Raw genomic sequence first — 13,265 nt, 5'->3', positions numbered from 1 at the left:
CGAATCGGCATTTATCGCGGGATCTCCGTTCCCGAACGCGCACCGTGAAAGTTGGCAATACAGGCAAGCCATCGTCATTCCTTTCGACTGTTTTTTAAAAACATATTTGTAAAAACACACTTATCAAAAATACTTTAAAGTGTTTATTGGTGCCTCTTTCTCGTCGTAAAGAAATATTCCACGATTGGGTAACATCACTTTGACGAAAAGAATAGAAGATTCGCTCGCACGCTTCACTAAATATGCATTTAGATGTTTGTGTGTAGTGTGTCACGCTTAGTTTACTGTCCACCTGACACAAAATAGAGTCAATAAAACGTTTAGCGAGGTAACGCTATTTTGTTCCACTGAGCTAATGAGCGTTACTGAAATTGTAAACCTCGCAACGAGCGCTGCTTTTCTACAAATGGAGCAGCAACGCTTCCAAACGGAGCACGCGGCACTTTCGCAGTCTCGCACACTCGCTGCTGTGGTGCGACAACAACTATTTTCGGATCTTATTTGGGGACCTTCTCTGCCTCTTCTTCGTGCGTTTAATTCTGCTGCCGGTGTGACGGTCTGAGCGCTCCCCCGTGCTGAAAAGTCTCCTTGTGATTAACGCGCATTTTGTAAACTTCCAGCCAGTCTGAAACATCCCCATCCATGCATGTGCCATTCGACTTGCCAACTTGTCGCCGAGTGTTCATGTTCACCATGGACGTCTCATAAAGACGGACACAGCGAACGTACAGGAACTACTCGACCGGGGGCTTTCTCAGTAAGCGTCTGATACGTACCCAGAATTCCCCTGTGAGCAACGCACGCGCATTAATCACAAGGAGACTTTTCAGCACGGGGGAGCGCTCAGACCGTCGCACCGGTCTTAGTGCTGGCCCACATGTTGTGACGCAACTATATTAGGACCTGCTCAAATCCTGACGATGAATATTATCCATCCATTTTTTAGCCGCTTATCCTCACAAGGGTCGCGGGGAGCCTATCTCCGCTGTCAACGGGCAGGGGGTGGAGTACACCCTGAACTGGTCGCCAGCCAATCGCAGGGCACATAGGGACAAACAGCCTCACTCACATTCACACCGTGGGGCAATTTCGAGTGTTCAATTAATGTTGGCAGTTTTTTTGGGATGTGGGAGGAAACCGGAGTGCCCACCCGGAGAAAAGCCACACAGGCACGGGGAGAAAATCCAAACTCCGGGATCGGGCCCAGGACCTCAGAACTGTGAGGCCAACATTTTCCAGCTGCTCCACCGTGCCACCTATGATGAATATTAGTTATAATCCTAATTGTGTTTTTGACAATGCTGCTAATTGTGGTGTTATTTGTTCACCGTCTTTTTCTGTTGTTGTCAGCCGCCTGATGTGCAGGCTCCCACGCATTGCATGCTGGGACCGCTGTCGCCATGGAGACAACCGCTTTCTCCTCAATCCCGTCTCACTTTCCTTCCACAAGAATCAAAACATTTCATAAAGGGACTCGTTATTTTAAAATGCTTTTTATTGGATTTTTTTTTTTTTTGTTCGTTGATTGCATCAGAATCGCGTGTCGTTTTCTGATGAAATGTTAGTTTTTTTTTTAATTGTATGAGAGTTTAATTGGATGTAGGTTCTGTCTTGACACCTCCTCCAGAACCAGACCTGGAAGTGGGGCTCGAAGGTGAGCGCGGATCCCCCTTCCCATGGGCTCACCATCTGTGTGTGCACTCTGAGCTGGGCGGTGGCCATCTGATCCCCGACTACAAAAACCTGGTCTGTGGACGTGGAACGTCACCTCTCTGACAGGGAAGGAGGGCGAGCTCGTGGCTGAGGTTGAGAACTTCTGGGTAGATCTAGTCCGGTTTCCCCTCCCAACACGGCTTAAGCAGTATTTACCGGTCGATCCACATTCCTACCCTCGTGACCCTAAGAACGAGATCCCGGATAGAAGCGCCCGAAATGAGATTCCTCTGCAGGGTGTCCGGGCCCTCCGTAATTGAGAGGGTGAGAAGCTCGGTCATCAGGGAGGGGCTCAGAGTAGAGCTGCTGCTCCTCCGCGTTGAGAGGAGCCAGATAAGGTGGTCAGGGTACCTGTCCAGGATACCCACTGGACTCCTCCCTGGTGAGGTTTTCCAGGGGACACCCAAGGACTACGTACGTCTCTTGGTTTCCTCGGGAACGCCTCGGGATTCCCTCGGGAAGTGGCTAGGGAAAGGGAATTGACCCCTCCGTGGATATTGCGCAATCCGCGACACTGACCAATCAGAGGCCAGAGATCTGCACAAACCAAAGCCCGCCATTTTCTCAGACAACATTGCATGGTCCAGTATAGGTTTAGTTAGGGTTTTATCGCATATTTGGGTTATTTAACAAAAAATATGGTTAAGAGGTGTAGTCACGGACTTTGACGACAGTGACGACAGGTATCCTGAAAGGCTAGTTGGTGGAGTTCCATTCGTACCCTTTCCAAAACCGAAGACCAAGTACGAAAAATGCCTTCGATGGGTCAAACTTTGTGGAAGACCGCATCATCAACGAAATCCATCTAATATCTACCGGAACACATATGTTTGCACGAAGGTATGCCCTATATTTGATTTTCAATACACGTCTCGTATAAATGAATGAGACGTTCTTTGCTAGCATAACATTGCTACGTGTGTACGATTGACACACTTATTCTTTGTTGAGCGATATTTAGCGATGATCGGACTGCACAAACGTATTGATTTCTTGCTGGCTCGCGATCGAAGCTTAACCAGACTGTGTTTGCACGAAGATATGCCATAAATTTGATTTTTAATAAACGTCTCGTATAAATGAATGAGACGTTCTCCGCTAGCATAACACCGCTACGTGTGAACGATTGACACACTTATTCTTTGTTGAGCGATATTTAGCGATGATCGGACTGCACAAACGTGCCGCTTTCTTGCCGGCTCGCGGCCGAAGCTTAACCAGACTGTGTTTGCACGAAGATATGCCATAAATTTGATTTTTAATAAACGTCTCGTATAAATGAATGAGACGTTCTCCGCTAGCATAGCATTGCTACGTGTGAATGATTGAATGAAATCAGAAGCATGGAGTCTGTCTCAGTTCAGAATGTTTTGTATTGTATTTGCCATTTTTACTGTTTGTCTTACGTCAGCGCACGTGGCGTGACGTCACTTCAGGAGGCGTGGTTAAGTGCCCTGTACGGAGGGGTCAATTCCGCGCTTCCCTGCTCAAGCCGAGCTCGGCTAAACGGAAGAAAACGGACGGGAGGACGGATGGAGTTGAAGCGACGGTTTGGCGGGCTAATTTTCAGTCAGGTTCACGTGTCCAATGACAAATGCCGAAATGAGAAAACTGAATTTTTGAGAACAATTAAAAAAAAATATATATTTTAACAATGGCGGGAAAAAAAGGCACCCGATGAACTTTTGCTATACTGAGAGTCCTTCAGTATGTCCTGACGGGAGTTATTTATTTATTTATTTATTTTTGCTGACCCACTTTTTCAAAATAAAACATCTGTTGCGAGTGACCCACTTATCGCAGTCATTCAGCTCCAAGCCTTCCTCTCGTCTTATGTCACACAAAAACCAGATTTTTGTACCCGGTGAAATAATTTAGTCAAATGACTCTCAATGTGTGTGACCTTTGAACTGTTCAGTCTTAGTTTTTCTTTTGAGTCATAAAGGCCCCCCCCCCCGGCGGCTGAGTAAGCGTACTGCTCATGTGAATCCTAGCCTCGCAAGGGTTTTTTGGTCTATGTCCCATCAGCTGGTGATGGTGACCTTGGGTGACTATTTGTGTCATCCGTCTTGATGTCGGTCCTGGGCCCGGGGGGGGTGGGGGGGGGTCCTCTCCAAAGTACTCCAGACTTTCCGGTTCCGCTATAAATATCTTGCAGTGGAAACGCAAATTCTTCATTTGTTGTTGTGACATTGATGGGAGGAAGATGCGAGGGTTCGATGATTTTTCATCCAAGCTATTTTGGATTTCATTGCCCTTTCATTTAAAAAAGAAAAATCCACGCAAAATATGTTTTTATGTCTCAAAAGTATTCTCCGTCAAATGTTTGTCTGTTGTGGTTTGTGATTCTTCTTTCTTTCCCTTGTGTGCTTTGTTGCTCCGTGTCTGTAACTGTTTTTTTTAAAAGGTCCATAATTACCAAAACATCTTTACAAATTGCATTTGTCTGTGTATAGTTTTTCGTATTCTGTGTTGGCGTCAAGATGGATGAAATAATCCGCCGGGGTCGGTTTTTGGTCTTTCGGGGTCTTTACTCGGCGCCGCTGCTGCAAAGACTGCGTCATGATGGCTGGCGCGAGGTGAACATGGTTATTTATGCCGGATTATGATTTAGCGTTGTCGCGTCTGTGCCGAGTCACGCTGTTGCCGTCTCGTGCCCAGTCATCATTTTGCCCTTTCAATCGAAATTGCAGAGGAGTGGGGGGAAAAAAAACAAAAACGCCCTGCCCCACCCAAAAAAGTGACATCATGTCACAATAATTTTGTTTGCTTAAGACGTGTAGTTACTCTCTTATCTCCAAAGGTCAACATTTTAGGGACTTTTCATGGAGCATCGAATCCTCTTCAATGAGTCAGTGTTGTCTGAAAGTATGCAGTGGCAGGCGGTGGCCGAATGAGGGCGCACTCGCCTCACGTGTCATCCGATGAACACGGCTTCAGCTCAGGCCAATCCTTGCGGACCCTCATGTCACGGCCAAATATTAATATTTGAAAAACAAAACAGTTGCTTTGTTGTTTTAGTAACACATCATTAATCACACTGTTGTTACACAGTAATTACAGAACTTGAATTATGGTAATTGCACAGCAAATGTTGGTTGTTATCATTAAGTCTTATTATCACAAGACAGTTTCACACAGTAATTACAGAATTTGAATTATGGTAATTACACAGCAAATGCTTGTTGTTATCAGTATATCTTATTATTATCATATCAAGACAGTTTCACACAGTAATTAAAACTTGATTTGTGTTACAAGCTTATTAGCATTGTTTTAATACAATGTAATTTTTTTTCATTCAATTAACATTTGATTTTGAAATACACAAATATCTTATTAATGCATTATTGTAAGTATAGTTTGTAACAGTCTAAATGTATACACTAATTACATTATAGGTTTTTTCACCTTAAATTATTTGGTATAACATGTTAATGAGATGGTAATACACATCAAAAATGTTTTTGCATTCATTGTACTTGTAATTGTACATGTATTATATTTTATTTGAGTCATCAATGCATTATGTTTTAAATAAACCTTGTTTGTCGCCCGACTTAAATGTTTATGACACATAATTGAGCTTGTCATATTTATGTTTGTGCGCAGGTTTGCCTAAGCAGCGTCTCAACGCGGCATCTTTGAGGAAGGAAGTAAGGAAGGCGGCGTGCAAGGAAGGAAGGAAGGAAGCATTGTGCGGCGTTGGCGCGGAGATGACGTCGGTAGCGGGCGAGCTGGAGCACATGGAAATCCAGCAGACGTACAACGAAGGCGTCAACAACCGCTGGGACGCCGACGATTGGGACAATGAGAACAGCTCGGCCAGACTCTTCGAGCGCTCGCGCATCAAAGCGCTCGCAGGTAAACGCGCTCGGGGCCATTTTGCGGTGGGGGACTGGCGAGGTCGGGGGTCAGGTGGAGGTGGGTCGCAGGCTGCCGGAAAGTACACTTCAAACCGAGATGATCGGCAGATTCGGATCGGGCAACAATTTTATGATCGATCGGTGACATCGTTGATTAGATCCACGAATGAATACATTAAGCCTATTTGGGGAACGTTGCTTTGAATCCAAGAAATAGTTAATATTTTTACAAGTGTCATGTGTTTTGTGTCTCCGGGCTCGCTAGCGAGCCAGAATTTGATGTCCAGTAACACCTACAAGACGCCAACGCTAAACATCCGCGCTACTCGGCGTTAAACCGTGTTTAGCCACGCTAGCTAGCTAGCTAGCGTCACGGATCATCACCATCATGGCGGCTTTGTTTACCAGGTTCTCTAGTAATGCGCGGCCAAAAACTGTATGCTACCGACAATTTTGTTCATCGCGGAAGTTGGATTAGGAGGACGCAGACAATTTGCGACGCGGTGTCGTCGCCGCGGTAACAGCTGTCGGAATGCGGCGCACGGCGTCAAAAAGCACAAACGGGATCGTTTGAGTACAACTGAAATGCGGAACCGTTCTTTCTTCGTGTTCTGATGATGATGCGGCGTCTCGTGGGGCGATATCAAAAAAACGGATCGTTGGAGCGTCATTCTCAGTGATGCTTATGATTGTTTTTTTTTCACCCCATTATTTTGTCTTTTGCGGGTTTGCGATGCGACGCCTTTGAAACGTCTTCATACGAATATGGTTAGTGGCACGAAAATGAATTGAATTCTCATTTTTGATGTTGTGCATTATTGCACTGTCAGTGCAGTGTAAATATTTTAAAATAACTTGATTTGTTATTCTCTGTTGCATTAGTATTACTTGGAGAATCTGGTTGTGTGTGTGTGCGTGCGTTTGTGTGCGTGTGTGTGGTTGAACTATAACTTGATCAGTTGAAATATTTTATGTCCGGTATTTATCTAACCAGATCGTACTTTGGACCGCGTTACACCTTCGTGCTCTTTAACTGATCTTTGACTTCCTCCTCCTTCATTTATTGGTCTTTATTTTGTGTGTTTGTGTGTTGTAAATGACAATCCATAGAATAACCATAAGCATACACGCATCTCTTAATATTCTGCCATTGTAAATCCATCCATCCATATTCTGAGCCGCTTATCCTCGCGAGGGTCGTGGGAGTGCTGGGGCCTATCCCGGCTATCCTCTTCTGGTCGCCAGCCAATCACGGGGCACATTGAGGCAGACGACAGCCGCAACCACAATCACACCAAGGGGCAATTTTTAATGTGTCCAATTATTGTTGCATGTTTTTGGGATGTGGGAGTAAAACCAGAGTGGCCGGAGAAAACCCACGCAGGCACGGGCAGAACATGCAAACTCCACACAGGCGGGGATTTAAACCCCGGTCCTCACAACTCTGAGGTCAACGCTCTCACCCGTTTACGCACCGTGGCGCCTGAATAGCAAATATGAGTGATAAATAATTATCAGAAATATTTGTACATAGTTGGACGGTGTTCACTCTGAACTCGTTCTTGGCCATTGGCGTGGGCCTTTTCGTGTGACTGTAGACAGAAGCGTCCTGCGTCGCTGAATAATTCACTCCGCTTTCAAATATGCATGAGGACTCAAAATTGTGTGTGTGTGTGGGGGGGGGTGTGCGCACTTCTGCGCTTGTATGCCTGCATGCGTCTTGTTACTGTATTTAATGCAATGAGTAATGTTGTGGTGTGTGTCTCATTGTTAGCATTACGGGCTCGTGTGTGGGTTTCTTTTCCACGCCAAAAGTGTCTGTGGGGCAGTGTGTCCTGCTACATGTTTAACTATTAAAAAAAAATTTAAATGAAATAATATTCAAATCTATGAGGTAATACATGTGCGTCTTCAAAATGACTTTTCAGGAAAAAAAGGAAACGCCATCTTGTTTGAGTTAGCGAACATTCGGGGCCGGGGGGGGGACTTTACGCAGGGCGTCACCCGGGCCTGCAGCGCGACTGCACATGGGAACGAACCAAGGAGGTGAATTTGGAGGGGGGGGTTGGATCAAAATTTTCCCATCAAAAATCCAAATGATCAAAAGTAGTTGTAAAATAGAATTGAATTTGTTTACAACTCAAATCATTCTTCCCCACTGAAATGAATACACATGCCGTGAATCTGTTCCAAAAAAAAAAAAAACACCCCAAACTGTTTTGGTGTTTTTTCTTAATGAGGAAAAAAATAGTACTGTATTCCATGAAAGATTTAAAAATAAATGAATAAATGAAAAAAAAGTAATTTCAGCTGGTAAAGCGTTGGCCTCACAGTTCTGAGGTCCCGGGTTCAATCGAGGACACGCCTGTGTGGAGTTTGCATGTTCTCCCCGTGCCTGCGCGGCTTTTCTCCGGTTGGGCTCTCCGGTTTCCTCCCACATCCCAAAAATATGCAACATTAATTGTACACTAAATTGTCCCTAGGTGTGATTGTGAGCGTGACTATTATTTGTCTCCATGTGCCCTGCGATTGGCTGGCGACCAGTTCAGGGTGCGCCCCGCCTCCTGCCCGTTGACAGCTGGGATAGGCTCCGGCACGCCTTGCGCCCCTTGTGAGGATAAGCGGCAAAGAGGATGGATGGCTCAAATTTGGATGTAGGCGGTTTCTCCCGACAGCAGTAACGGTAGAGCTGCACGCACGCGTGTGATGAGTGTTCACACACGCATACGATATACTGAACCGGGAAACACAAAACCAGCGGTCGCCATAGAAACCAAGTCAGATGAATTCCACAAAGGCGGCTGGAGAGCGCCTGGACCTCGTCCTGCTTTTCCAAGTGCGTGTTGAAAAGAAGTTGCCACGCCGACATTTCGATGCCGGCAAAGAAGTGACCGGAAGTCCCCTCTTGATGAGAGTTTGGCTCGTTTTGTTGTCGTCTGCACAGGAATGTCTTTGTTTGTGCGGGGGGGTTTGGGGGGTTGCAGGCGTGGTCTACATGTCGGTGTAAAATTCATCATCACAGTCCGAACTGTGGCCGCTGTTGGATCACAGATCACAGCCGGCGACTTTGTCGCTGACCAATCACTTTGTGTGTTGGCCCGAAGAATTACATTTTTGTGTTGTTGCCGTTTCGGGTTTCAGCGCTGCAGACGCAAAAGGAAGTTTCCGATTGTTCGAACAATATTTCATTTCCGATGGCGTTCGATTTTAGGCTTGTTTGTGAAATTCAGCTTTGTAAACCAGGACAATAAGAAACAGATCTCTGTAGATCAGTGGTTCCCGGGAGGTGAAAAACGTCTATCCCGGGGGGGGGGTCCGCGACACAATGTCTGAGACAGACTGATAAAATATTTTTCTGAAGAAAAGAACAAAAAAAATTGATAACTTTGCTAATTTCCCAGCACTTGACCCTCTCGATCTAAGAGAAGTTGATACCAAAGAAGAAATCCAGCAGCATTTGAAAACACCGCGGGGAAGTTTTGACCACTATTTTGCACCTGATGAATTGCCTGGAAGAGAAAGAATCACGGGGTCAAGATCCTTTTGACTTTGGCGGCAGAAAGGAAGAACTCATCGAACTCGGGTCATTCAGAAGCCATCCGTCAACAATTTGAGAACAAGTCAAACGGCGCCTTTTGGTGCGAGGGGGTCGGAACTGTTCCCAAAACTCGCCGAATCAGCCGTGGAGTACTACTACGTACACGTGTGAGGCGGGGTTTTCAACTCTTATTAGACGTGAAGACGAAAAAACGAAATCGTCCGGAAGCTAATCGTGACGTGAGAGTTGCCCTTTCCAGTGTCGAATCACGTTTTGATTTATTGTAGTATTTCTTTGTTACCAGAATGGTACATTATTGGCGAAAGTTGAGCTTGGGGGTCCGGGAGCTTTTTGAATGACTCACTGGGGGGTCCGGGCCCAGGTTGACTTTGGGAACCACTGCTGTAGATAGCGGCGTAAAGATCAGCACAGCTTTTGAGTAGAAGACAGAGATTCTGCGTTGACGATCAGCTCGTCATGTCCGTTATGACTGGATGATGGAGTTTACAGCGCGAATAACAATCACGGTGCTGATATTGCGAGAGAACGCAGTTTTCTCTGATTTCAGTCAAAATATTCTGAAACGGCCGGCAGTACTTGAAACTGCTCGGAAAACGGCTGCCACTCGCGGAGCTAAAATATCAATTTTCACCCATTTCACATCGGCCGAGGCGTCCAACAGCGCGGCTCGGCTGGTCCGAAGTCCCTTTGCGAGGCGCTAACCTGCGTTAGTCGCCCCCTCTAGCGTTGTCACACTCGTTTGTCGTGGAGTTGTACAGTTGATGCGAGGCGACCTCAGCAAAATATTGGCATTTTGCGAGCACGTACCTCAAGGGTAAACGTTTCCAACCCAATTTCTTGCTCAGTGGTTGCCTTCGAATGAGCTTCAGTCACTTGCAGCTGTTCGAAAAGTTGCTAACTTGTCAACGCTGATTTTTATTTACCTGTACCTATGACTTGTTGGCAGCCATATTGTTTGTGTAAGCAGTGCAGTTCAGCTAGCGATGAATGGCCTGGTTTCCGGCCAATCACTGAGCCCGTATAAACAAACATTTGCACACGCATTCACACCTATGGGAAATTTAGAGTCTTCAGTTTAAGCTAGCGTGCATGTTTTGGAGATGTGAGGGGAAAGCCCACCCAGGCAAGCCTGGGATTTGAACCTCTGCCCTCAGAACTGTGAGACAGAGGTGCTAACTAGCCGTCCACTGTGCTGGACAGGTTAAAACATTAAAAAGAAAATTGCGTGGCATTCAGGGGTTCAGATGGTAGTTGTTAAATCGGCGTTAGCATTATGAAGGTGTCCTTGGAAAAATTCCTTCCATAAAAGAACGAGTTTGAGAAGGCTAGCGCTAAATTATGCAGTAGCAAAATAGTGGCGAGCACAATTCCAAAGTCTGGTATTGTGTTTACGTCTGGCTGACAGTTGGTGCCACCCTGAGGGTCCAAGGCACAAGGAAACGGGATGACGGCAGGAAACGCGGCGTGACGGTCGGCGCGAGGCCAACGCATTCTACCAACTTCTTCGAACATCTGCTGTCTGTTTGCGCTGCGCTCTGACCTTTCAACTCTGCGCTCGTCGCCCTCCCTCTTTTTGTTTTTCCTCTTCTCGTCGACACAAACCGGTCCAACTTAGTAATACTGCGTTGCAAAAGTTCCTCGGTGGACACATGAACGCATGGAGATGTCAACGCTAGTGTTAGCGCCTAGCATTTAGAGCTAGCATTGCTGTTGTAATTGAAGTGAAAGGCATGAAAAGTTAGCCACGACGGTTTCTTCAACGTGTCGTGTTAGCTATACTTGTCGACAAGCTAGTATTAAAATATGAAATGCTGTTCACACATTAGCCACTATAATTGAAATTAAATCAAAAGATGTATTGTTTTACCCGAGCCCGCCTTTGACCCCTGTGGAGGACCGAGATGGGAAAATATTAGTGTGTACAATCTGTGTATATAATTAACTTGCGTGCTATGCGATCACGAAATGCTATCACGCTAGTAAGCTATTTTAATTATAATTTTGTCATTTAATTTTTTTTAATTCTCTATTTTAAATATTTATTTCTTTGTTTTTAAATGCTTTTCATCATCTAAAGCACATTAACGTACCTTGGTTATGAAATGCGCCATATAAATAAATTTGCTTTGCTAATTAAACGGCGTATTAGCTGTGCTTGTGATGACGTTAATATAAACGTGAATAAACTAAATACTTCATTTTGGTGGTTTTAGTGTACCTGCTAATAAATATACATTTTAGCCAAACAACAGCGAACATGCTAATAAAGAAATTTTATCATACACTTTTCTGATGAACATGCACGTAAATGTAACTTTTTTTAACATATTGACTACGGTAGTATTAATATTATTAATAATAATATTTCGTTAATAAATAATAGTATTATTTGGTACACTAGTTAACATGCTGATGTAAACATTAGGGGTGGGTTAATCTTCTAATTTCACATTAGTGGGTACTTGTGGGGACTGCCAATACCATTAATGCAGCAAAAATTGAAGATGAGTAAGTCCTCCTCGCCACTAGTTGGCGCTACACTGCGGCACTTTGATCCCATAATGAATCAACACGCGTCAAAAAGACAGAAAGAAAGGTTGTTCTCGATTAAAAGTACTTGTGGTATCGGCACTTGATTTTGCCAACTGGAGTGATTACTTTTACTAGTATTCATCTTGAAAAACAAATGTGAATGAGTGATATGGAACATGACTAATAAACAGTGTGGGAGTTGATGCTAAATTGTTCGCGGTCACTTCGGGCCGCTAGCTTACCCTTCACGTGAAGGCTTCAAAACGTGTTGTTCACTCGGCTGAACTTTACCCTCTGCACGTCTGTCAATCATCGACTTAACCGCCGCCGTGTTTCGTCACGACGTTGCCGAGGAAGTGAGTGAGGAAGAGGAGTTTGTGTTATCATTAGTCGATCCATAAAGTTTTCCATCTTTAAATATCTACGTGGCGGCGCAGCTCAGGCAAGAAGCGCCGCACAAACAAGTAAGCGAGTGAGCTAGCCGCGCTAATCTTGGCGCTGAGACGTCGTCAGGATGTTTGGACTCGGATTTGCGCTCGCCGCGGGGAGGAAATGTCCGTCCCGTCTGTCCGCCCGCTTCCTGTTTCCTCTCCCTCGGACCGCCGCAGTGTCAGGATCTCTTTGATCACGCCCTCGCCAACCTTTTCACACGCCCTTGTGCACCTTCAACCCACCGACGTCTCGGTTTGATCATTCACCATCTTATCGTTGACGTGCCTATCGCGGTGATTCTTATCGTTAGCGCTCGGCCAGTGGTCCGCTTGTTTTTGGCAACAGTGGCCCGTAAAAATCCCGCGTAAATTCCGCATGCAGCCCCATTCATCAAGTTGTTCCAGACTGCCACAAATCTAAGTGGCCTTTAAATGATGGCGTATGAAAAAAAAACTTTAATTAAATTAAAACAAAAGGTTACGCAAGTCACTGATGGTGTAGTGGTACACACACCTGCCTTAGGTGCGGGCAGCGTGGGATCGATTCCCGCTCGGTGACTGTGTCGATATCTGCCCTGCGACTGACTGGCGACCAGTTCAGGGTGTAGTCCGTAGCTAGCTGGGATAGGCTCCGGCTTTCCCGTGACCCTTGTGAGGATAAGCGGGTTAGATAATGACATGACAAGGTTATACAGAAGGGGGCACGGTGCCTCAGCTGGAAAAGCCTCACAGTTCTGAGGTCCCGGGTTCAATCCCAGACCCGCCTGCGTGGCTTTTCTCCGGGTGGGCTCTCCGGTTTCCTCCCACATCCCAAAAACGTGCAACATTAATCGGACACTCTAAATTGTCCGAAGGTGTGATTGTGAGTGCGGCTGTTTGTCTCGATGTGCCCTGCGATTGGCTGGCAACCGGTTCAGGGTGTACTCCACCTCCTGCCCGTTGACAGGTGGGATTGGCTCCAGCACTCCCGCAACCCTTGTCAGGATAAGCGGCGAAGAAAATAGATGGATGGATAATTGGACACTCTAAATTGCCCGAAGGTGTGATCGTGAGTGCGGCTGTTTGTCTCCACGTGCCCTGCGATTGGCTGGGGACCGGTTCAGGGTGTCCCCCACCTCCTGCCGGTTGATGGCTGGGATTGGCTCCAGCACTCCCTGCAACCCT

At 45.9% G+C, this 13,265-nt stretch overlaps 1 protein-coding gene across 4 annotated transcripts in view; it reads left to right on the top strand.

Annotated features, from left to right (window-relative positions):
• Window positions 1-13,265, top strand: part of sptbn1 (spectrin, beta, non-erythrocytic 1) — an 82,027-nt gene that overhangs the window by 14,548 nt on the left and 54,214 nt on the right. For 3 of the 4 annotated variants that reach the window (XM_061838002.1, XM_061838004.1, XM_061838005.1), the window contains one exon: window positions 5,326-5,577. In XM_061838002.1, the coding sequence (XP_061693986.1) occupies window positions 5,326-5,577 (252 nt within the window). Of the gene's footprint in view, window positions 1-5,325; window positions 5,578-13,265 lie in introns of those variants that run through there. The other variant, XM_061838006.1, reaches the window with a different exon arrangement.

This window comes from Syngnathoides biaculeatus, chromosome 12 (assembly GCF_019802595.1).
Source record: "Syngnathoides biaculeatus isolate LvHL_M chromosome 12, ASM1980259v1, whole genome shotgun sequence".
Classification (NCBI taxonomy): Eukaryota; Metazoa; Chordata; class Actinopteri; order Syngnathiformes; family Syngnathidae; genus Syngnathoides; species Syngnathoides biaculeatus.
Note: the sequence above shows the minus strand (reverse complement) of the source record. Positions and strands in the feature narration are given on the sequence as shown.